Source organism: Oncorhynchus tshawytscha, linkage group LG10 (genome assembly GCF_018296145.1).
Source record: "Oncorhynchus tshawytscha isolate Ot180627B linkage group LG10, Otsh_v2.0, whole genome shotgun sequence".
Lineage (NCBI taxonomy): Eukaryota > Metazoa > Chordata > Actinopteri > Salmoniformes > Salmonidae > Oncorhynchus > Oncorhynchus tshawytscha.
In genome coordinates this window covers 43,970,931-43,993,692 of record NC_056438.1, presented here as the reverse complement: position 1 = coordinate 43,993,692, position 22,762 = coordinate 43,970,931, and the positions used below count along the sequence as shown (strand labels likewise).

The window sequence follows — 22,762 nt, the reverse complement described above, 5'->3', positions numbered from 1 at the left end:
TAGGTGTCATGTAATAGAACTCTCGAAAGTTGCAGAAGTTCTCTACTCCCCCCGCGGATTTGTTCAGCATCCACTGATGTGTAGGAGGTGCTATGTGCAATTGTGCTTGCCCCCAGGCTTTTACGTAGCACAGTCAAAGAGTAGCTCCATCAATGGTTTTGTGCAGGAGAATCCCTATCTGTCAGCTGTATTGTGTATAACTATGCAGGTCTTAGGATTTTCAGCACAGCCGCTATCAATATTCATCCGAGGGGTCAGGAACGGTTCCACGGATTGTCATAACTGGTGTGTGTTCGGTACGACTCAAAGCCTCCACTGGTGAGTAGGTGGTCGCACAGTACGTGTGATAATGCGTGACTCCAGGATTTGATCCGGTAGAGTAGACTCAATATCAATTGAATGTGTCCTGTATGATTGCATGCATCATCACAACTCAGTCAGTGTTCCCCTGAGGAAGGAGCCCCACGCTCCATTCTCCATGAGCCTTGGGATTTTAAACAGTATACAACTCCTAGGCTATCAATATCAACCAGAGTTGTCATGTACAATTCCTCACGTCGCCACAACTGGTGTCAGCCTCACTCACCCTGAGGAAGGAGTCCAACGCTCCGTTCTCCATGAACTCGGTGATGATGAGCACGGGGCAGCTGCGGGTCAGCACGCCCTCCAGCCGGATCACATTGGGGTGGTCGAACTGACCCATGATTGACGCTTCCCCCAGGAAATCCCGCCTCTGGCGCTCTGTGTAACCCGCCTTCAGCGTTTTGATGGCCACCACCCCCTCACGGCGGCTGGCCTGCTTCAGGCGCCCACGGCACACCTCCCCGAACTCACCTGGGTGTGGAAGGGAGTGAGTGGAAGGAGTGGAGGAGGGAGTGTGGATTGGGGAGGGGGAGTGAGGGAGAGGGAGCATTACTGGTTTGAACTGAGGAGGAAGAAGAGGAAGACTAGGAGGAAGAGAGCAAGGGATGGAGTTTGTGAGGAGGGGAGGAAAAGAGAGCGAGAGCTCAGGGGTCTGAGAGGTTGGGGAGGGATTGAGGGACGGAAAGATCAACCTGCAACCGGGAGTGATGCCTGGGACCGGTGTAGGGGGAGAGGGGACGGATGAGAAGCTTGGGGGTTTTGGTGCCTTGGTAAAAAGTTGTGTTTAAAAAGGAAAAGGAGATAGAAAGAAGAGAAAGAAAGGAAAGCAAAGGAGGCATTCAAGGTTGAAGTTAGGAGATAGACGACATGCTCTTAGAGAAGAAACAGCAGACTTGGTGGGTGACAGAAGCAGACACTCCAAACTCCCCCTCCAATACACACATACCCCCTCAACAACCGCTGCCCATCCTCTGAACACACACACTGCCCACCCAGCACAAATCCTGTTCAACCAACCCCCCCCTCAACATTGACCACTCCCCAAAACACAACTGACTCCAAAAAAGCCTACCCCTTAAAATCCACATTTCAAAAAGGCTGCACTAAAAAAGGTATAATCTTTGAAAATTATAGTTATGTCACACATGCAGCTAACAAGAATATATGGAAATGTCTGCTCTACTTAAAATTACAACCAACTAATTGCAGCATTAACGCAAAAATGGAAGAGGAAAGTAGAAGGGGGAGAAGTAAGGAACTTGTCTGTCGACCCTGCATTAAAGACCAAAATTGACTAAAGAAAATGGTGATAAATTAAAAAAGTAAACCAATTTCATTTCAGGACCAAAAAATTGACAGCTGTGCCATATAGTTTGCATAATAGTTGGGAAGAGATTTCTGATGTACCAATTCCATGGCACATGGTTTATGAACTGATACACAAAACAACCCTGGATTCAAAACTCAAAGAGTTTTTAAATTAAAATGTTGTACAAAATTCTTGCAAACAATAGAACGTTATATATTATGGGGGATACAACCATCCCGGCTCTGCAGATTTTGCTGCGAGGAGACAGAATCATTAGATCATTTGTTTTGGTACTGTCCATACAGTAGCTTGTTTTTGGTCACGGGTTCAGGAATTGGCAGAAGAATTGCAACAATTTACCTGGAGCTAACTCTGCAAATAGCAACTGCTGGGTGATTTTAAAAAGGCATAGTCAATCGATCAATAACATCTGAATAGTCGAGCAAAAAAAAAATGTTATCTTTAATTTACAATATGCAGAATCTAAGGTTCAGAACTTTTGTGAAGCATCATAGCACAGTCAAAAAATATGTGGCAAATAGAAATCAAAACTGGATGGTGTTCAGAGATAGATGGGAGGGGTTGAGTGGAGCTGAAGGCTGGGACTAAAAACATACAAAAGATACATTTTGTAAAATGTTTGGTGTCCATAAATGTATATAGTATGAATAAGCTGGAAGTAGAAGCCTAAGTGTTGTTGTCCATTAGTTTACTCCAATTAGGGGAGGGATGTTAGGGTTAGGAGAAAATAATAAAGGTATATAATATATCATCTATATCTAAACAAAAAATATGGGGATTGGAAATGATGTAGACAATTACATTGATGGAAGCCGCAATCTATCTGCAATATTAAAGCTGATCTACCCCCTGAAAAAATATCCTTAAAAAAGACGAAACTTCAACAACTAGCTATATTGGTTACCTGCACCAATGACCTCCTCGATCTTCACACACGAGATGTCTATCTCCTTGGCAAACTCGTGGATGGCCTCATTGGGGTCCTCGTAAGTGAACGGGTCAATGTATACTTTCACCCCCGGGGAAACTAGAGAGATGAAATGAATGAAGGGAGGATTGGATCAGATGTTTTTCGCCAGGTCTTGAACACACACCGAGTGACTATAATACAGTCATGACTGGTCTGAAATTGGAAGCATGAACAGCATATGAGCATATCTATCACACAGCTCGGGGAGTCTTGAAGAGCGGGGGGGGAGGGGGGTTAAAAACCTGATCTAGATAATCATGGTTTTCTGTGAGCAAATGCAGTTTCCTGCCTTGGTCAGATGACTGAATAATTCATTCAATCAGGTGGTTTACCGTCTTAGTTTGAAAAAAGGACCACAGAAGCTGCAGCTCTTCAGGATTAGAGTTGTATAGTATGCACACACATGCGCGCACACACACACACAACCTCCTCCCCAAACACACACACAAATACACAACCCCCAACACACACACACACACAACCCCTGCCCCCAACACACACACACACACAACCCCTGCCCCAACACACACACACACACACACAACCCCTGCCCCCAACACACACACACACACACACAATCCCCTGCCCCCAACACACACACAACCCCCTGCCCCCAACACACACACACACAACCCCCTGCCCCAACACACACACATACAACCCGCTTCCCCCAACACACACACATACAACCCGCTTCCCCAACACACACACACAACCCGCTTCCCCCAACACACACACATACAACCCGCTTCCCCCAACACACACACATACAACCCCTGACACCAACACACACACATACAACCCGCTTCCCCCAACACACACACATACAACCCGCTTCCCCCAACACACACACATACAACCCGCTTCCCCCAACACACACACATACAACCCGCTTCCCCAACACACACACATACAACCCCTGCCCCCAACACACACACATACAACCCGCTTCCCCAACACACACACATACAACCCCTGCCCCCAACACATACAACCCCCTGCCCTCAACACACACATACAACCCCTGCCCTCAACACACACACATACAACCCGCTTCCCCCAACACACACACATACAACCCCTGCCCCCAACACACACACATACAACCCCTGCCCCCAACACACACACATACAACCCGCTTCCCCCACACACACACATACAACCCCCTGCCCTCAACACACACACATACAACCCGCTTCCCCCAACACACACACATACAACCCCTGCCCCCAACACACCCCCTCCCCTAGTGCTCACCGTACCGCTGCTGCACAAATAAACACACTCACAAAAGCACAACCCCTGCCCCAAAGACACACACATATACAACCCGCTCCCCCAACACACACACTCTCCCCCAGTGCTCACCGTACTGCTGCAGCTTCTCTGTGTACTCCAGCTCCGAACCGCTGTGTTGCTTCCTGCAAACAAGGACCACACACGCACAATCTCATTCGTATGATCAATCCTCATTCCTGGCTGGCACTCCACAGGCTGCTTTCAAATAACAAGCGGAAGATAACAGATTGTATTCAGACAGTCGGGATTGGAAGAATGGAACAATGCTAAGGTTGGCTTAAGGCTTTCTAAGGGCTTTTCAGGATTCAAGAAGTTGCCAAATAATGACCAAAAAGGCCTGTGTTAGATAAATAGATACATATAAAAAAATCTTACCTAGAGCAAACTATGGCCATGACCACAATGGCAACAATGACCACTAGACCGGCCGACGCCGAGCCTACGATGAGCGGCAGCTGGTCCTGCACCGATTTCTGAGGGTCACCTGAGGAATAAAAAAACAATGATAAACAAACAATAAACACCTGAAATGTCACTGAGGAATTAAAAGAAACAGCTAGTGAAATATAGAAGCGGATTCATGCCAAAACAAAATAAATGGGATGTGAATTGTATTCCAATCTGTGTTTAGTTTTTCATTTAGACACAATAAAAACAGTGCTTTATTTAAAAACAAAAAGCCAAGTTAGCGCCTTGTGGTTAGTGTTCGTCCTGCGATTGGAAGGTTGGGAGTTCGATCCCCGGCCAGTGCGTCTCTGCTTGGCACTCAGAATTGAATCAGATTGGGGTTAAGGCCTTGCGATAGACTAGCGGTCCTGCACATCAAGCTGCCTCACGCTACAGAAACAGGAGACTGGCTGCTGCTCCTAGAAGCCAAGCCTTGTGCAAGGCTACTTACTTATTCCAAAAAGCAATGCACTCTGGTAAAAAAAGAAAACACGCATATTGAAAAACAAGACATTTCATTTCAATGTTTTTACATGTTTTAATCCTGCATTAATCTGCTTCCGTAATAGACTGTAGAAATATCACACAGCCATTAAGAGCATTTTTTTTTTTAAACAGACAACTTCTTCAAATGGCTTCTTCAGTGTTCTTTCACTCGCTTGGGTGGATTGTACTTATTAAAGTGAACATAGAGAAGCTTTGAAACGCCGGTGAAAAAAAAACATGAAAGGCGTTAGCAATGGTGGAGGATACCGATAAACAGTGAAGGGAGAGAGAGAGACAGAAAGAGGAGGAGAAAAAGACAATGAACTAGTGAAGGCAGAAAAGGAAGAGAGACAGAGGGAAAGTAAGAGGCACAGAGACAGATGGGGAGGAAGAGCTCGACACAGAGCACAGAGAGAAAGAATGAGACAACGAAGGAGCACAGGAGGAGGAGGAGAGAGAGAGAGAGAAATGCTTACTGTGTATGGAGGTGCTGAAGTCCATAGGGATACTGTAGTGTCCGTAGCCAGCCACAGTGCGAGCCCGGACCTGGACAACGTAGGGAGTGGCAGCCCTCAGTCCCTCCACACGGGTTGAGCTGTGCTGGGCCGTTACCGTGTGTGACATGGCCTGGCCCTATGGAACACAACAATCAATCAACCAATCAAACAAATGTACTTATGAAACCCTTTTAACATCAGCAGCTATCACATGATTTTACAGTAACACAGCTTAGACGGAAATCAGAGGCAGACTGACAAGGAAAACTCCCTAGAAGCAAGAAAACCTTGAGGAACCCCGACAACACATGGATTAGATTAGAAAAAATGCTAAATTCTTTTTCTTTTTTAAAAAAGGGACAGCATTCACTTGATGTAGTTGAGTTAATTTGGTTCATAGTCTTTTCTATATGAGCAGCATGTCTATGTCCATCGGGCACATGATGCTAATGCTGCTGAAGAAAACAATACACATCTGCATCAAGTGAGCGCTAACCTGTGAAATGCCAAAAAACAACCCAGCTACATCAGACAAAAGATGCAATATTTACTTTTCAAACATATTTTGTACAATTGTTTTCTTTCCAGTGACTCTTCAAACTTAAGGTACAGAGTAAATGTTTCCTAATGTAAATCATGGTTGAATCAGAGAACAGTGAGCCTGGTCCCAGATGCGTTTGTGCTGTATAGTCAACACCTACAACACCTATGAGTTGGCTATACAGCACAAGCAGATCTGGGACCAGGTTAGAGGCTGGGAAAAAGGCAATAGGAGTGGGCTATACAGCACAAGCAGATCTGGGACCAGGTTAGAGGCTGGGAAAAAGGCAATAGGAGTGGGCTATACAGCACAAACAGATCGGGGACCAGGTTAGAGGCTGGGAAAAAGGCAATAGGAGTGGGCTGTACAGCACAAACAGATCTGGGACCAGGCTATAAAACAGTGCCTTACCCTTTCGTAGTACTTAATCTCGTAATCCAGGATGACCCCGTTGGGTTTCTCTGGGGGAAGCCAGGACAGGCTGAGGGTGTCTGACGTTGACTTCATCAGGTGCACTGTGGGTATTGCTGACGGTGCTGTGATTGGACAACAAAAAAGGGTGATGTAAATAAGTAAAAAGAAATGCAAGCTTTCATGTTAAATATGTTAAGAGCATTTTTGTTCCACTGTATAAATGAAATTGGCAACGTGTACAAGCTCTTCATCTGGCATTGTTTACAATTATCTGACTTCTTACCATGACATTTATGTGACCATTCTCCATGACATTTATGTGACCATTCTCCATGACATTTATGTGACCATTCTCCATGACATTTATGTGACCATTCTCCATGACATTTATGTGACCATTCTCCATGACATTTATGTGACCATTCTCCATGACATTTATGTGACCATTCTCCATGACATTTATGTGACCATTCTCCATGACATTTATGTGACCATTCTCCATGACATTTATGTGACCATTCTCCATGACATTTATGTGACCATTCTCCATGACATTTATGTGACCATTCTCCATGACATTTATGTGACCATTCTCCATGACATTTATGTGACCATTCTCCATGACATTTCAGTTTATTGATTTGGTACTAAGCTGAAATGACACATACTGAGGCCATAAACTCACACAAAGCATCAGTCCTGAGAACAAGATGAGACGGTAGAAAGTAGATGACTTTGTTGCTGCTAACCTGAGTTGAGTGGTAAAGTTGGTGACATTGAGTGGTGTGTCGTCGTGTAGTCAGAGAGGCGATGTTAAGTGGTAGGTAGCTACTTCACTTACAGTGGTGACCTTGAGTGGTGTGTTGTCGTGTGGTGAGGTGAGAGTGAGTGCCGATATCAATTATTCATGTTGAGTGCTGCTAACGTTAAGCGCTGACAAAGCGTTGCGACGATACTAACCGGCCTGGTTGGTGGTGATGTTGACGGTGGCGTATCGCGGTGCGCCGGGGCTCTTCCCAGAGACGCCGTTGACCGCCTGGACCTCAAAGCTGTAGCGGGTGTGCGCCTGCAGGTTCCTCACCACCACCTTCTTCTGGGTCAGGCCGAGTCGGCGCGGCGACATGTCCATGTTGTCGTCGCAGCGCGAGCACGGGCTCTGGTCGCGCTGACACTTCTTACACACCACGTTGTAGATGACGTCGTCCCGCCCACCGACGTCCAGCGGCTCCTCCCACTCCAGGGCGATCGAGGTCTCGTTCACCGTGGAGATGACGTTCTGAGGTGGCGAGGGCACCGCTGGACAGAAACGCCACATACGGGTTAGTGATGTCCTCTGAACACCCCTTATAGAGGCTAATATTGTAGAACCTCACTGTTAAAACCATAGTCTTCGAACCCCACTCTAAGCATTTATGATTTTCTTACTAAGATACCAATTAGGGCTTATCTTCCTGGGTCTATACAGTTCATACAACTGTCCACTTTCTGGTGGAGAAATATGATCTCCAGCACAAAATTGAACAGAAGTCTTCATTTATTTTATATATACCATGTTCATTCCATGCATGACTTCAACATTATAATTCATGGAACTTAAATCATTACCCATTAAATAGCAACGGGAGTTCATTCCATGAAGTAGAAATATGTTCTGCTATATACATGATGAAATAAATAGCAGGATTCATACAGCGAATATAAACCATATCCAAGCCACGCTTGACTTAAACATCACTATTCATGAAACTTGATTCATTACCCATAAAATAGCGATGATCTGAATTTAAATGATCCATTGCACAGCGGTGGTGCATAGTAGTGTATACCTATGGAACAGTGTTACTCAATGGAGACGAGTTCTTTAAATAAGAACGGTATGAAATCGGGGTAACGTGTGATAAATGCTACAGGGGACAGCTGGAGCAGCAAGCAGAATGTTTCTTTCATCCAGTTACAGAGGCTGGGGGGGGAATCTAAACCCAAACGCCTCTCAAAGCCGACTCAGACAACACCTACTACGGCAGCAGCACATGGCGAGGTAATGCTTTCAGAGTGTGTCAGTTCACGCATCTCAACCAACTCAGTTCAGCTCCTCTGCCTGTTCGTCCTAAGTGGAGCTAGTGTCTCCCCCCTCTGTCCTATCCAATTAGACTGACACAGTTTAGAATGTGGCCTCATCTAACTGGGCACAAAGTCTAAAATGCTGGGCTCCCAACGTGAGCCCGAGCTGAGCTTTCGAGTACAACACCCTCGACCCCTTGCTAAACATTGTCTGCCAGGCCTGGCACACGCTCTGACAGGCTATAGGGGATGTATGGAGTCCGAATGGTCTGCGACGATAGTGGCACAGTGGTTTGAAAAGATTTGGACACAGTGACACAGTCCGAATTTTCTCAACAAGGAGAGTGTGCACGAGTCATAGGGGCTCAGTCACAGTTAATGTATGTTATGCCAGAGGGGGAAAAAAGGCCTTTGCTGTTAGGCTATGTCACAATGTCAAAGCAGTGCATGTCTATCACACACCTATTGTGATATCTCTGAGAAAAAGGGGGATTTCTCTGATAAAGGTGTCTGTGGAAACAACCGCAGTTGCTCAAGTTAAAACTAAACTGCCTTCACAGACACTTGTACCATAGCGGTTTTCGAAAAACTTTCTGGGCCAGTTCCTCAGACAAAGGTTAAGCCTAGTTCTAGACTAAATCGCATGGAGAATCTCCCATGCTCAACGGAGAATCTTCATTGAATATCTACGGCCAATGACGACTGCTAATGAAAAACGGTGAGCTTGACTTACTGGTGCAGGCTGAGTCTGGAGGGTCACTGTCGGCACGGTAGAAGCCATTCTGGCATAGGCAGATGTTGGCCCCCCTGGAGCTCGTGCGACTGTTGGGGGGGCAGGGGTAACACGAGCCCTCCCCCTGCTTGTACTTGAATGACCCGGGGGCGCACGCTATATTGGGAAGACAAAAGCGAAAGGGACAGTCAGAACACTGTCAAAGTCAATAAAGCACAACCCCAAACCAAGGCCGACTAGGGGTCAAGAATGTTAGAAAGGCCTAACTATTGATATTAGGGCCATTCTCGTTGAGTTTGAGAGAGCTACTCTGTCCAAATCTTTCAAACCATAATGTTACACTAGACTATCTCTTTCGGGGTACGTTTGAATGGGTGAGGAGCACCTAAACTCTTTATTATGGAAACTTCTAGCGAGGGGTGTGAACACAATTGCGATCGTAAACAAAATTAAAATCACAGTGCAGTTATTACGAAACATATTCTTTGCCGTGTTATAGCCCAACTAGACGATAGGCTATAAAGGCCTGGGGAAAGTTGGGTAATTTAAATAAACCCAGAGAGATAGAGGTGAACTTTAGGCTACTTGGCAAATTTGCAAGACAAGACATTGTGAGATACAGATTACCATGACATATCCACACGGTTCTTTCTGCCTGCCCCCTCGTCTCTCTTCCTCGTGCCGGCTCGTCTGCTCTTTCTCTTCGCTAATGATGCAAGTGTGTGTTCAGTCTTCGGTCTGGTGCGTGTAGAGTATACTAGCATATTCCTTAATGATAGGCCCTGCTTTACTGAAGTTTGCAAGATAAAGCATTCCATTGTGAGATTCAGCTTTTGATTGCCGCTAGACAGGCCTAGTGCACGATTCTGACTCTGTCTACCTAGTGGCCGACATGCCTGTACTGTGCCCGTCCCCTCTTTCTCCCTTGCTTTGGAAGACGCAAATGTGTGTGTTATTTTTTTTCCAGAGGTACACCAACTAATCCGTTTCCTCCGTTCCAAAAGTATCCAAATCGTAGGAGTCGATTCCTTGCGGATTCTAATCTTGGCACTCAGAAATGGGAGTCGACACCAGGAGTCGATTATTTTGGAGACGACTCTCCCCCACCACGTCATTGCTGTTAACGGTTGGGGAAAAATGGCAGAGGAAGGCAAGCGACATCAGCGAAGTCCTACACGGCAATGCTTTGAGAAGTTAAGTGAGAAGGCGGTAAAATGCAACATTTGCGAGGTGGAACTGAGGTACAGTAATGGTAATACAGGTGCAATGCTTAACTATCTGAAATGGACGCACATTGAAATCACACGGAATTTATTAACATTTCTTATCGTTTTAACGGAAAACCAACACAAAAAAAAATAAACGCTAAGATTTTTTTCTCTCTCCTCATTTGTCACATCCCTCTAGCTAGTCTGTCAAAGACCTCCGTGTCATATCGTCACACTCGACTACCTCAGTCCGTGTGGGGTGGAAATATGTCAGGAAGCCGTTAGAAACTTCTAGCTAGTCTGTGCAAATCCTTCATACCCTCTCATTTTCATCATAACATATGAGGGATTTCAATCTATCCCAGAGAGGACTATGGATGACAGGTAAATTGAGAGCGAAAGATGAAGATGGACGGATTACAGTAGATTGTTCCGGTCTGGCTAACAAGGGTGGAGGATACTATTGAAAGAAAGTAAGCACACACCCGAATCCATCACTCAGGTGTCTATCTGGGGCTTAGAAGAACACAATTCAAAAACGTGGGTACAAAGCAGCTTGATCATCAATCATTTGCAACTATAGGGATGCTGGTTTGCTTCTCTTTGTCGGGGGCCAACCTCTATCAATTCAATCGCCAACGTCATTGACAAAAGTGTCAAGATAAACCAAAAAAGGTCTCAACCTCAAACGGGGTTAAGATTTGCACTAAAAGTCGGGTTAAGGAGGTTTACACTAAGAGGTTGTAAATATCACTTAGAAACTAGACTCTACTTTCACCTTTCTCACATTCCTTAAGTGTGGTGTAAAACCGTGGCTCTGGCTAACATCTGTCTTATCAGCATGGGTGCTCGTAAAAACCTTTCTGGCGAGAGGTTGTGATTAACTAGTCGGGCTAAGTGGTTTTCCAGTTTGATTTTAAGCTAAGTCCTAATTCTCCGGGAATGCCACTTCGTGTGAATTTAGCGAACTTTAAAGTTCCGCATTCTAGCTAAAAAAAAAAATGTAATAAATAGTTTGGTTAAGATAACATGAAAATGTGTTTTGGATCTCGTAACTCGACTAAGACCTCAGACCCAGATACACTCTTGAAACATTAATCTGATTTATGTTTGTCTTATTATATACTGCACCATCGTTTAATTTTGTTTGTTTGTTTTGTTTCTCGAGGACAATCACTTGAATCCTCCGCTTTAATCCATTAACCTTGGAGGGAATGCCCATTTGTCTTTCTCTCTCTGATACCTGAAAGTTCTGTGGCCCTCACTGGCCTCTCCCTCTCTACCCCACCTCCCACTCACCCTCCCTCTCCCCCCACACACCCTCCCTCTCCACCACCCCTCCCTCTCTCCTCCCCTCTCTATCCCCTCTTTCCTCTCCATCCCTCCCTCTCTACAACCCCCCCCTTCTCTCTTCATTCCACCTCTCTCTCTAGACTGATGTAACATCCCTGTGATTAATGGTGAGCGGTGGCAGTGTTGGCTCACGGTGGTCTGAGCGGTGGTAATGAGTGCAGCCGCCTGTAGATGAACTAACGGTGGGGAGACCATACAGGAAATTATACTTCCTCCTCCTCGCCACCGCCCACCTCCGCCACGCCTGAAGCCTCTGGAGAGCCTTTTATCAGGCGTCGACAACAGGCTTTTAACCTTGAGCCGCCAAATGGCCATAAATGAGCTCTCTGGCGCGTGTTATTCACCGTTTCTCACGCCCAGGTGAAGAAAGGAGAGAGACGAGGAAGCTTCTCTTTCTTTCTCTGACCGTTCCTCATTTTGGCATGGGCAATCAGCAATTCACAGCTCAATCTCATTGTCCTTCTCTCTCTCTCTCCCTCTGTCTGTCTCTCGCTTTATCTCTCCTTCTCCGTCTCACAATATATCTCTCTCCACCTCAATATCTCTTTCTCCTTTACAATCTCTGTCTCTCCCTCACACAATCTCTCTCCCACTATCTTCCTTTCTCTCCTCACTATCTTTTTCCCTTTCACTATCTCATTCTCCCTCTCCCTCCGATCCCCCCCTCTCTCAATATTTGTATGCTGCTGCTCTCCGCAACAGCTCATTAATGCAAACTCTCCACCCTCCTTCACCCTTCATTCATGCGCCACACAATACATACAGAGGGTGGAGTAGACTGTGTGACTTGAATTGAGCATAAAAAACCCAGGCTTTGGCTAAGCATTAAAAACCAGGCTTTGGTTAAGCATTAAAAACCAGGCTTTAGTTAAGCATTAAAACCAGGCTTTGGTTAAGCATTAAAAACCAGGCTTTGGTTAAGCATTAAAAACCAGGCTTTGGTTAAGCATTATAACAATGCTTTAGCTAAGCATTAAAAACCAGGCTTTGGTTAAGCATTAAAACCCAGGCTGTAGTTAAGCATTAAAAACTTTAGTTAAGCTCTTGAAGCTAGGGGGGAAAAAAATTATGTTTGGAAAAATAACGTTCCCAAAGTAAATGGCCTATTTCTCAGGACCAGATGCTAGAATTAGCATATAATTGACATATTAGGATAGAAAACTCTAAAGTTTCCAAAACTGTCAAAATTTTGTCTGAGGAAAATCCAATCAGGAAGTGCCCCTGTTTTTGAAACCTCTGTTGTTATGCATCCCTATTGCCCATTTAAAGGGATATCAACATTAAAAAACAGGCTTTAGTCCAAAGTAAAAACCTATAGACTAAAAACTCACCCTGGCACTGCGTGTCGGCCATAGCAGGCTCAAACCCCGGCATGCAGGTACAAGACCCCACGGGAACCATCCACTCCCCATCCCCGTTGCAGTATAGCTTAAGAGGGACGGACAACTCCTGCGCGTTAGACACACACGCCCCTGGGGCGATGACCAAGGAGGTGGCCTCGGCCCCTGTGGCCGTCTCGGGGAAGACGGCGAAGTTTGCGATGGTCGTCGAGCACTTCTTGAAGAAAACCCGCACGGATATCAAGGACATACAAGCCCCCAGGTCCTGAAAGGCCAGGTAGAAGCCGGCCTTGGAAATAGGGCCAAAGCTTCTCACTTTGGTGTTGATCCTGCCTGCCTCGAGCAAGGAAAAACTCTCATCAGGGGCAATGGTGTCAACTTTGACATAAGGAGTCTCCCTCCACAAGGGACTACTTTCCGTAGCGGTATCGCCATCAGACTCGTAGTAGAAGAGGTTAAAGGTCTCCTTGCAGGAGCCGGGGATGTTGGGAATACTGGCACAGTCACGGACAGAGAACTTGAGCTCCACGTAGACGCGCAGCACGCCCTTACGGGGGATGAAGTCCGTCCTCAGCCAATTGTTCTGGTTGGGTTCGCGCACATTGCACACCTGGTATGTCCTGATAGGACTCATTGAATCATCGTAGCCGCTCACCTCCTCCCACTGCAGGAAAACAGACAAACAATGTTACTAGTGAAGAGAACTGTAGATATCATCAGACCTGGGTTCAAATAGTATTTATTTTATTTCAAATAGTTTAGCTGCGTTTGGTTGAGCTTGCTTGAACCAATGCAATAGTGCCAAAAATGCAAACCCTACTCATTTGGCACTCCAGACAGGCTCTAACATGCAAAGCCTTTGAAAGAAAACAAATACTAATTGAACCTAGGTCTTCATATAATCATAGTATAATTGCACAGGAAAGGTAGCAATCAGAATGCAGAATGTCCTTCCTAGGAAATGTTGGTTCTCCAAATGCTACAGTAATTTAGTAAGTGCTGATATTGAAAGAGATTATAGGGCCTATTTTTAATGAGTTCTGCCATTTCTAATGTCAAATCGTGTATAATGCAAACAGTGCATTATTTACTAAAGGGGCAATTCAAATGCAATGTCCTCTTTCTGGTTGCATCATGGAGGTGTTATGGTGTATAGTGTAATACTTGAATTAATAGACTGGCTGTTTATTTGCTCAAATCACTGAACACAACAGGCGCTTATTAGAGACCGGCTTCTATTTGAGCCAGGCGTCTATTTCCCTAATTCGCACAGCTTTTGCTCATTTGAATAGTTAATTGTTTAGTTCCAGCATTCACTTCCAGCATTTTAATACATTTCTTCATTTCCTTCAATAATGTGTTATCATTTACACACTGTGTCACGTTTTATTTTGTCTTAGTATGCCTCTATTTCAACCCCCAAAATGTTTTTCTTTCACAGAGCAATTGTTTTCGTGTTTGACCATACATTTTCGGCAGTTCTTACTTTTGCCATTAGAGGGCGATCGGACGATTTCTGAGGGTGTGTACTCCCCAAAGTTGTTGACTGTTTTTATGCTTGCCCGCTAGCTAGAAGTTCTCAGCTGTTCGCAACCAATGGCTAGCAGTTTCTTACTTGTGATGAAAACGGATGATTGACATAATCTTTTCGAGACGTTACTGAATTATTTCATGCAACAAATCAAACGTTACAACTCATAAACAATTCATGGTAATTCATGGTTACCGCATAAACAATTCATTTAGACCCGGTGTTTATTTGAAACAGGTGTTTGTGTGTTGAAATGTGTGGCGTTGCTCGGCTATTAAAAGGGACAGGCAGCTATTTGAGACTCAGCGTTTAATTGAAGTTTTACGGTACTTTGCGATTCAAGTGGTATATTTCAAGTGGAACATTTCCAAGCCTACTCTTCAAAGCCGTGAGAAGTATTTTTTGCATGCTATGAAACGTGGTCAGTATACCTCATTGAGTGAAGCAGTCAATTAATTATTTCACAGCACTTAGCTTCAACAACAGTCTAACGATGATATGGTTCTCTGCAGTCAGCAAATAAACCATTTACACCAGTTCATATCCCCAGATATTCTACACCAAATATATTCTACAATATAGGCATGACTACCTATAGGAAATATTCAAAGAGCTATCTATTACAGGATTAAATCCATGATTAACCATGATCCATGATTAACTGGGTTATTAACATATTTTTGCCCAAGGAATAAATCACCTTTTCCAAGAAGTTAATCTTTTGATTCTAACAACTCAACCTGAATAATTCATTTCCATTCTTAATGAGGGCTCCAAACATTGATCAATTCAACAAGAGGAACAGAATGCATAATTCCATATTTGGCAGAGCATGCACGCATGCAATTTATTCCAAAACGATGAGTCCAGGAGTCAGCGTTCTACACCATAAATCAAGTGCAACACGTCGCAGCAGCAATACCTCACAAATATGATAATTGCACCCGGACAGAACGTATGGGCTTGTCACGCATTTTGAGAGGGCCGCCTTGCCCTAATGACATATGACTTCTTGGGGTGCAAAGACATTCGGTGTGAGTCTGCAGAAAGGCCTGAAAAGAATGGACTGCCAAAGATTGTTGCCATGGTAACCCATCGGTTTCATCGACTGACTTTGCGCTCACGTACAAAAGACAAATTACACTGCCCGGGAGTGGGGAAGGTCTGTCAAGCTGTTAGCCTAGGGGTCAAATATATGTTGTTTTATTTTCTCACCATTTCTATGGGGGATATGATCGGCTGAAATATTCATTCCCAGCTGTAATTTGCCTATTGGCTTCTTCCACTTTAAGAGAAATACAGTACAAGTCAAAAGTTTGGACACATGTACTCATTCAAGGGTTTTTCATAATTTTTTACTATTTTCTACATTGTAGAATAATAGTGAAGACATAAACTGTGACATAACACATATGGAATCATGTAGTAACCAAAAAAGTGTTAAACAAATCTAAATATTTTATATTTGAGATGATTGAAAGTAGCCACCCTTTGCCTTGATGACAGCTTTGCACAATCTTGGCATTCTCTCGACCAACTTCACCTGGAATGCTTTTCCAACCGCCTTGAAGGAGTTTACACATACGCTGAGCACTTGTTGGCTGCTTTTCCTTCACTTTGCGGTCCGACTCATCCCAAACCATTTCAAATAGGTTGAGGTCGGAGATTGTGGAGGCCAAGTCATCTGATTCAGCACTCTATCAATCTTCTTATTGGTCAAATAACCCTTACACAGCCTGGAGGTATGTTGGGTCATTGTTCTGTTGAAAAACAAAATGATAGCCCCACTAAGCGCAAACCAGATGGGATGGCATATTGCTGCAGAATGCTGTGGTAGCCATGCTGGTCAAATGTGCCTTGAATTTTAAATAAATCACCAACAGTATCACCAGCAAAGCACCCCCACACTATCACACCTCCTCCTCCATGCTTCACGGTGGGAACTACACATGTGGAGATCATCTGTTAAACTACTCTGCGTCTCACAAAACACGGCGGTTTGAACCAAATATCTCAAATTTGGACTCATCAGACCAAAGGACAGATTTCCACTGGTCTAATATCCTTTGCTCATGTTTCTGGGCCCAATAAATTCTCTTCTTCTTATTGGTGTCCTTTAGTAGTGGTTTCGACCATGAAGGGCTGATTCACACAGTCTCCTCTGAACAGTGGATGTTGAGATGTGTCTGTTATTTGAACTCTGTGAAGCATTTATTTGGGCTGCAACCTGAGGTTCAGTTAACTATAATGAACTTATCCTCTGCAGCCGCGGTAACTGGGTCTTCTTTTACTGTGGCAGTCCTCATGAGAGCCAGTTTCATCATAGTGCTTGATGGTTTTTGCGACTGCACTTGAAGAAACTTTCAAAGTTATTGAAATTTTCCAGATTGACTGACCTTCATGTCTTCAAGTAATGATGGACTGTCATTTCTCTTGCTTATTTGAGCTGTTCTTGCCATAATATGGACTTGGTCTTTTACCAAATAGGGCTATGTTCTGTATACCACCCCTCCCTTGTCACAAACCCAACTGATTGGCTCAAACGCATTAGAAGGAAAGAAATTCCACAAATTAACTGAACAAGGTGCACCTGTTAATTGAAATGCATTCCAGGTGAATACCTCAAGAAGCTGGTTGAGAGAATGCCAAGAGTGTGCAAAGCTGTTATCAAGGCAAATAGTGGCTACTTTGAGATTTTTCAAATACAAAATATATTTAGATTTGTTTAAACACTTTTTTGGTTACTACATGATTCAATGTGTTATTTCATAGTTGTTATGTATTCTCTATTAATCTACAATGTAGAAAATAGTAAACAAAGAAAACCCCTGGAATGAGTAGGTGTGTCCAAACTTTTGACTGGTACTGTATTTCCAAATTCTTCAGCTAGTGTTGCTGCAGCCGTGTTTGTTGCCATTTTGGGTCTATATGTACTCAACATGAGTATGTAGCAGAGTTTAGTATTTTTTTTTACTATATTGGAGATTTGTGTTTTGGACTATTTTGGAGGTTTGGGGATCTTCATTTAAGAAAAACTTTGCTTAAAAGTAAAACTTAAAAGGTGTATGTTTCTCATTTGTTTTTAGCAATGAAGAAAAGAAAAGAAACTTTACAAAGAGAGGTATAAAACAGTGGGAGGTGTGTCGTTTAAGTCAGGGGGAGCTGTACTAAGTAGCAAATGTAACAAATGCTGTGGAATAACAACACACTCACCCCACTCTCCGGAAATGTGGTCCAGGCCAGTTCTGTGGTCGCCCACTTGCTGTCCATTAGTGTTTCTATAAATCAAGAACAGGAGAGTTAGTTAAACCAAGAAGCTATTATAACAAACAATAACTCAGCGTTTCCCAAACCCGGGGCCCCAAGGGGTGCACGCTTTCGTTTTAGCCCTAGCACTACACAGCTGATTCAAATAATCAACTAATCATAAATGTTTTCATCATTCGAATCAGCTGTGTAGTGCTAGGGCAAAAACCAAAACCCCCTTGGGGTCCTGAGGACCGAGTTTGGGAAACGCTGCAATAACTAGTAAGTGGTGGTTGGAAATAAAAATTATAGTCCTAAAAGCAGAAGTCTATTATTTACCTTATTTATTATTTTTGTCTATTCTTCTCATAAGACGACAGTAAGTCTATCGGCATCAATTCCACACGGATACATAAAAAACTGGGTACACAGAAAGTCTGTCATGAGAAAACTGTTAAATCCTCATAAAGCTCTAAATAAAAAGATGATGATGGAAGAAAAAACCTGTCTGCCTTTGATATCACTGAAAATGTAGAAATTTGAGAAAACGTCCCATCCTCTAGGAGGGAGAAATCATCTCGATCGAATTTCAAAGCTTTATTACTCAGTGATATCACAATCAATCACAAATCACTACTCGGCCCAGCCATAGTGGATTCCCCAGAGTGGTGACCTCGTATTATACAGGTCATTTTGAGAGAGTCAGGAGTATGAAAATCGAAGGATGAGGAGGTTAAACAAATACAGGGAAGAAAGAGGAAATAAGAGGATCAATAGACCTCGTTGTCACCTGTCAATCTGTATGATGGTTGAGAGAAGTCATCAAAACACAACAAAGGCTTGCAAAAGGTTATCTTCTTGTTGTTTACTGGAATGCACCTCCAATTTACAGTTGTGTCAATTACTTTGAATAGAAGCTCAAGCATGGGAGCTTGGGCCCCCGTGTGGCGCAGCGGTCTAAGGCACTACATCTCAGTGCTTGAGGTGTCACTACAAACACCCTGGTTTGATTCCAGGCTGTATCACAACCAGCCGTGATTGGGAATCCCATAGGGTGGCGCACAATTGGCCCAGCGTCGTCCGGGTTTGGCCAGTGTAGGCCATCATTGTAAATAAGAATTTGTTCTTAACTGACTTGCCTAGTTAAATAAGGGTAAAAACTATCAGGGTTGGGTAGGTTACTTTCTAAATGCAATCCATTACAGTTACTAGTTACCTGTCCAACATTGGAATGTAACTTTTGGATTACCCAAACTCAGTAATGTAATCTGAATCATGGTGGTCTCCGACTTGTGGTCAGAACAAACTTAAACTTGCACCTTTTTTCAATGCTGAATTGAATGTCATTGAGAAAAAGGTGTCAATGTATTTTCGCAAAAATCCTTTCTGAATTTAAAAGTAATCCAAGAAGTAATCATCTAGTTTTCAAAAGTACCTGTAATCTGATTAGAATGCTTTTTGCTGGTAACATATCTGATTCCAGTTAGTTTATTTTGTAATCAGTTACTCCCCAAAACCTGAGGATTAGCTTCCTTATTACCATAGTTTGGATCTAGATTAGCTATAAGGTGTAAAAGGTTACCTTCTTGATTCTCATTCCCTTTACAGACAGACTTTACGGTATGGTGCCTGCTAAAAAAATCTGCCAATGTTTTTTAGAACCCAATTCATATAGTCCCATTTGTTTACCACATTCTTGCCGGAATAAGCCTTTTAAATCTCCAGTGCACATGCGGGCAAGTTGTGGAGCGATAGTAGACCTGGGCCCATGTGGGTGGACGTCTATTTGAATAAATCCATTGAATATACACCATCACAAGGAAATCCGTTATTAAATTTGTTTTAGGCAGGTCCTAAGAAACATTTATAAGACTAATAAAATGTCATTTCTAAAGAATCGAATGGCATATTGAGATGAATTATGTTACTGGTCTGTGCAGCCCACAGTTGTTTTGTTCATTAAACAAACAAGACACACTTAGCCGTCTGTAAAATATGTGTGTTGACTGCGATTAGGGTAGCCTAAGAATAGAATTCAAGCATAACAGAATAAAATACAAATAGTATTTATAGATACAGCAAGGTGTGGAATGGCTGTAATTTTGAATTGAGCCCATGGCAAGCACATGCTTTTTTTAAATCCACGTTTCATGTCTTTTCCTACCCTCACTCCGCTTTGTTAGGGAGAAAGGCGTCGGGTCTTACAATGAGAGTGTCTTCATCACGATACCGATAGAAAATAATCGAAAATCTATATTTTACAAAAGCACGTGAGTCTTGTGTTCATATTTCACAACCTCCGTGGGCTTTTGGAGTTGCCTACACGTGATCAGGCTAAATAATAGGCCTGCACTTGATTTAGGCTACATTATTGCAATGCGAACTGTATCTAATCAGTGACAGATGAGCTAGCCCCTCTACTCATTTGCCCAGACAGAGATTTAACCAAATATACAGACGGCGATTCACTGAAACAAAATCACATTGATTGATTAAGAGAAGTCACAGGCGACTGAAGAGGAAAATAATCCACTTGTTATATGCTACATACAGTAACATGCTTGGCAAAATGCTCTGATCAGTGCTAACAAATGAGCCAACGAGACAAGATGATCATGAGCAGCACCTCAATTCGGCTAACATTTCCACAGCCTAATTGTAGCCCAACCAATATCCAAACAAAGATTTAGTGAAAAGAAAGAAATCGCACATTGATTGATTTATCAAGACGAGTCCCTGCGCTTGTCTCAAAGCAGCGCGAAATGGCGCCAAAACACTTGATCACACTATCGCTTCAAATGTATTATAATACATTTCAAAAGGCTGATTGAGCACCTTTTTTTAATGAATAATGTGTTTGTTTTCCATGACTGTGTTTTGCTTTTGTGTATTGATGTGAATATTGACATGTGTATTTATGTGTTTTGATGTGTATACGGGGTTCATCTGTAAAAGGGCAATTCCACGGTAACAGAGTGACGCTGAGACTCACTTTCTCACATTGAAATGTATGCCAAGCAAAAACCATTGATTGCAAAGTTTAACAAACCATACACCTATGAGGGTCTACTTTTAACAATTGCTACTGACAATTTTCCTAAAACACATTTACTTGAGCAACAGCGCCGATGCAAAGTTTGGTAACAGAATGACAGTAAAATCTCTCTCCGTTTTTTATGTGACCACATTTTCCAAACTCTTTGTTAAATATCTAGTCCGACTTAAGATTCAAAGATGTCTGCAGAAAGAATGGGGTGTCAGCTATAACATGACACCTTGAGTTTGAAAAAAATCTACTTTGATTATTGAACTAAGTGAAGTGGGTCAACACCCGGTAACAGAATGACGTTAACAGAACGACATCATGGGTCCTGGATCTGTACTATACAGAAATGTATAATTGTGAATGTCATTCTCTTCATGGTAATGCATCCTAAATAGTTACACAAAGGTAGAAAACGTCTTGTTTGAGTATTATTCTACCCACTGGCTATTATTCTAATGAGATCTGCCCCCCAAACAAGACCCAATTTGGTTGGTCCAGACTAGAGGTCGACCGATTAATCGGAATGGCCGATTAATTAGGGCTGATTTCAAGTTTTCATAACAAATCGGAAATCGGTAACTTTGGACGCCAATTTTGCCTATTTAAAAAAAACACCTTTATTTAATCTTTATTTAACTAGGCAAGTCAATTAAAGAACACATTCTTATTTTCAATGACGGCCTAGGAACGGTGGGTTAACTGCCTTGTTCCGGGGCAGAACGACAGATTTTTACCTTGTCAGCTCAGGGATTCAATCTTGCAACCTTACAGTTAACTAGTCCAACGCTCTAACCACCTGCCTCACGAGGAGCCCGCCTGTTACGCGAATGCAGTAAGAAGCCAAGGTAAGTTGCTAGCTAGCATTAAACTTAATCAATCATAATCACTAGTTATAACTACACATGGTTGATGATATTACTAGTTTATCTAGCATGTCCTGCGTTGCATATAATCGATGCAGTGCGCATTCGCGAAAAAGGACTGTCGTTGCTCCAACATGTACCTAACCATAAACACCAATACCTTTCTTAAAATCAATACACAGAAGTATATATTTTTAAACCTGCATATTTAGCTAAAAGAAATCCAGGTTAGCAGGCAATATTAACCAGGTGAAATTGTGTCGCTTCTCTTGCGTTCATTGCACGCAGAGTCAGGGTATATGCAACAGTTTGGGCCGCCTGGTTCATTGCGAACTCATTTTACGTAATTATGACATAACATTGAAGGTTGTGCAATGTAACAGGAATATTTAGACTGATGGATGCCACCCGTTAGATAAAATACGGAGCGGTTCCGTACTTCACTGAAAGAATAAACACCTTGTTTTCGAGATGATAGTTTCCAGATTCAACCATATTAATGACCCAAGGCTCGCATTTCTGTGTGTTATTATGTTATAATTAAGTCTATGATTTCATAGAGCAGTCTGACTGAGCGATGGTAGGCACCAGCAGGCTCGTAAGCATTCATTCAAAACAGCACTTTCGTGCATTTTGCCAGCCACTCTTCGCTGTGCTTCAAGCATTGCGCTGTTTATGACTTCAAGCCTATCAACTCCCGAGATTAGGCTCGTGTAACCGATGTGAAATGGCTAGCTAGTTAGCGGGGTGCGTGCTAATAGCGTTTCAAACGACACTTGCTCTGAGACTTGGAGTGGTTGTTCCCCTTGCTCTGCATGGGTAACGCTGCTTCGAGGGTGGCTGTTGTCGATGTGTTCCTGGTTCGAGCCTAGGTAGGAGCGAGAAGAGGTACGGAAGCTATACTGTTACACTGGCAATACTAAAGTGCCTATAAGAACATCCAATAGTTAAAGGTATATGAAATACAAATTGTATAGAGAGAAATAGTCCTATAATTCCTATAGTAACTACAACCTAAAACTTCTTACCTGGGA

At 43.2% G+C, this 22,762-nt stretch overlaps 1 protein-coding gene across 1 annotated transcript in view; it reads right to left on the bottom strand.

Annotated features, from left to right (window-relative positions):
* ephb3a (eph receptor B3a) overlaps nt 1-22,762 on the bottom strand; it is a 48,360-nt gene that overhangs the window by 15,298 nt on the left and 10,300 nt on the right. The window contains exons 2-11 of the mRNA XM_042328575.1: nt 17,787-17,851; nt 13,034-13,706; nt 9,142-9,297; nt 7,308-7,643; nt 6,345-6,469; nt 5,372-5,528; nt 4,338-4,446; nt 4,032-4,084; nt 2,598-2,720; nt 587-834 (exon numbers count right to left, since the gene is read on the bottom strand). Coding sequence (XP_042184509.1) covers nt 587-834; nt 2,598-2,720; nt 4,032-4,084; nt 4,338-4,446; nt 5,372-5,528; nt 6,345-6,469; nt 7,308-7,643; nt 9,142-9,297; nt 13,034-13,706; nt 17,787-17,851 — 2,045 coding nt within the window. The remainder of the gene's footprint in view (nt 1-586; nt 835-2,597; nt 2,721-4,031; nt 4,085-4,337; nt 4,447-5,371; nt 5,529-6,344; nt 6,470-7,307; nt 7,644-9,141; nt 9,298-13,033; nt 13,707-17,786; nt 17,852-22,762) is intronic.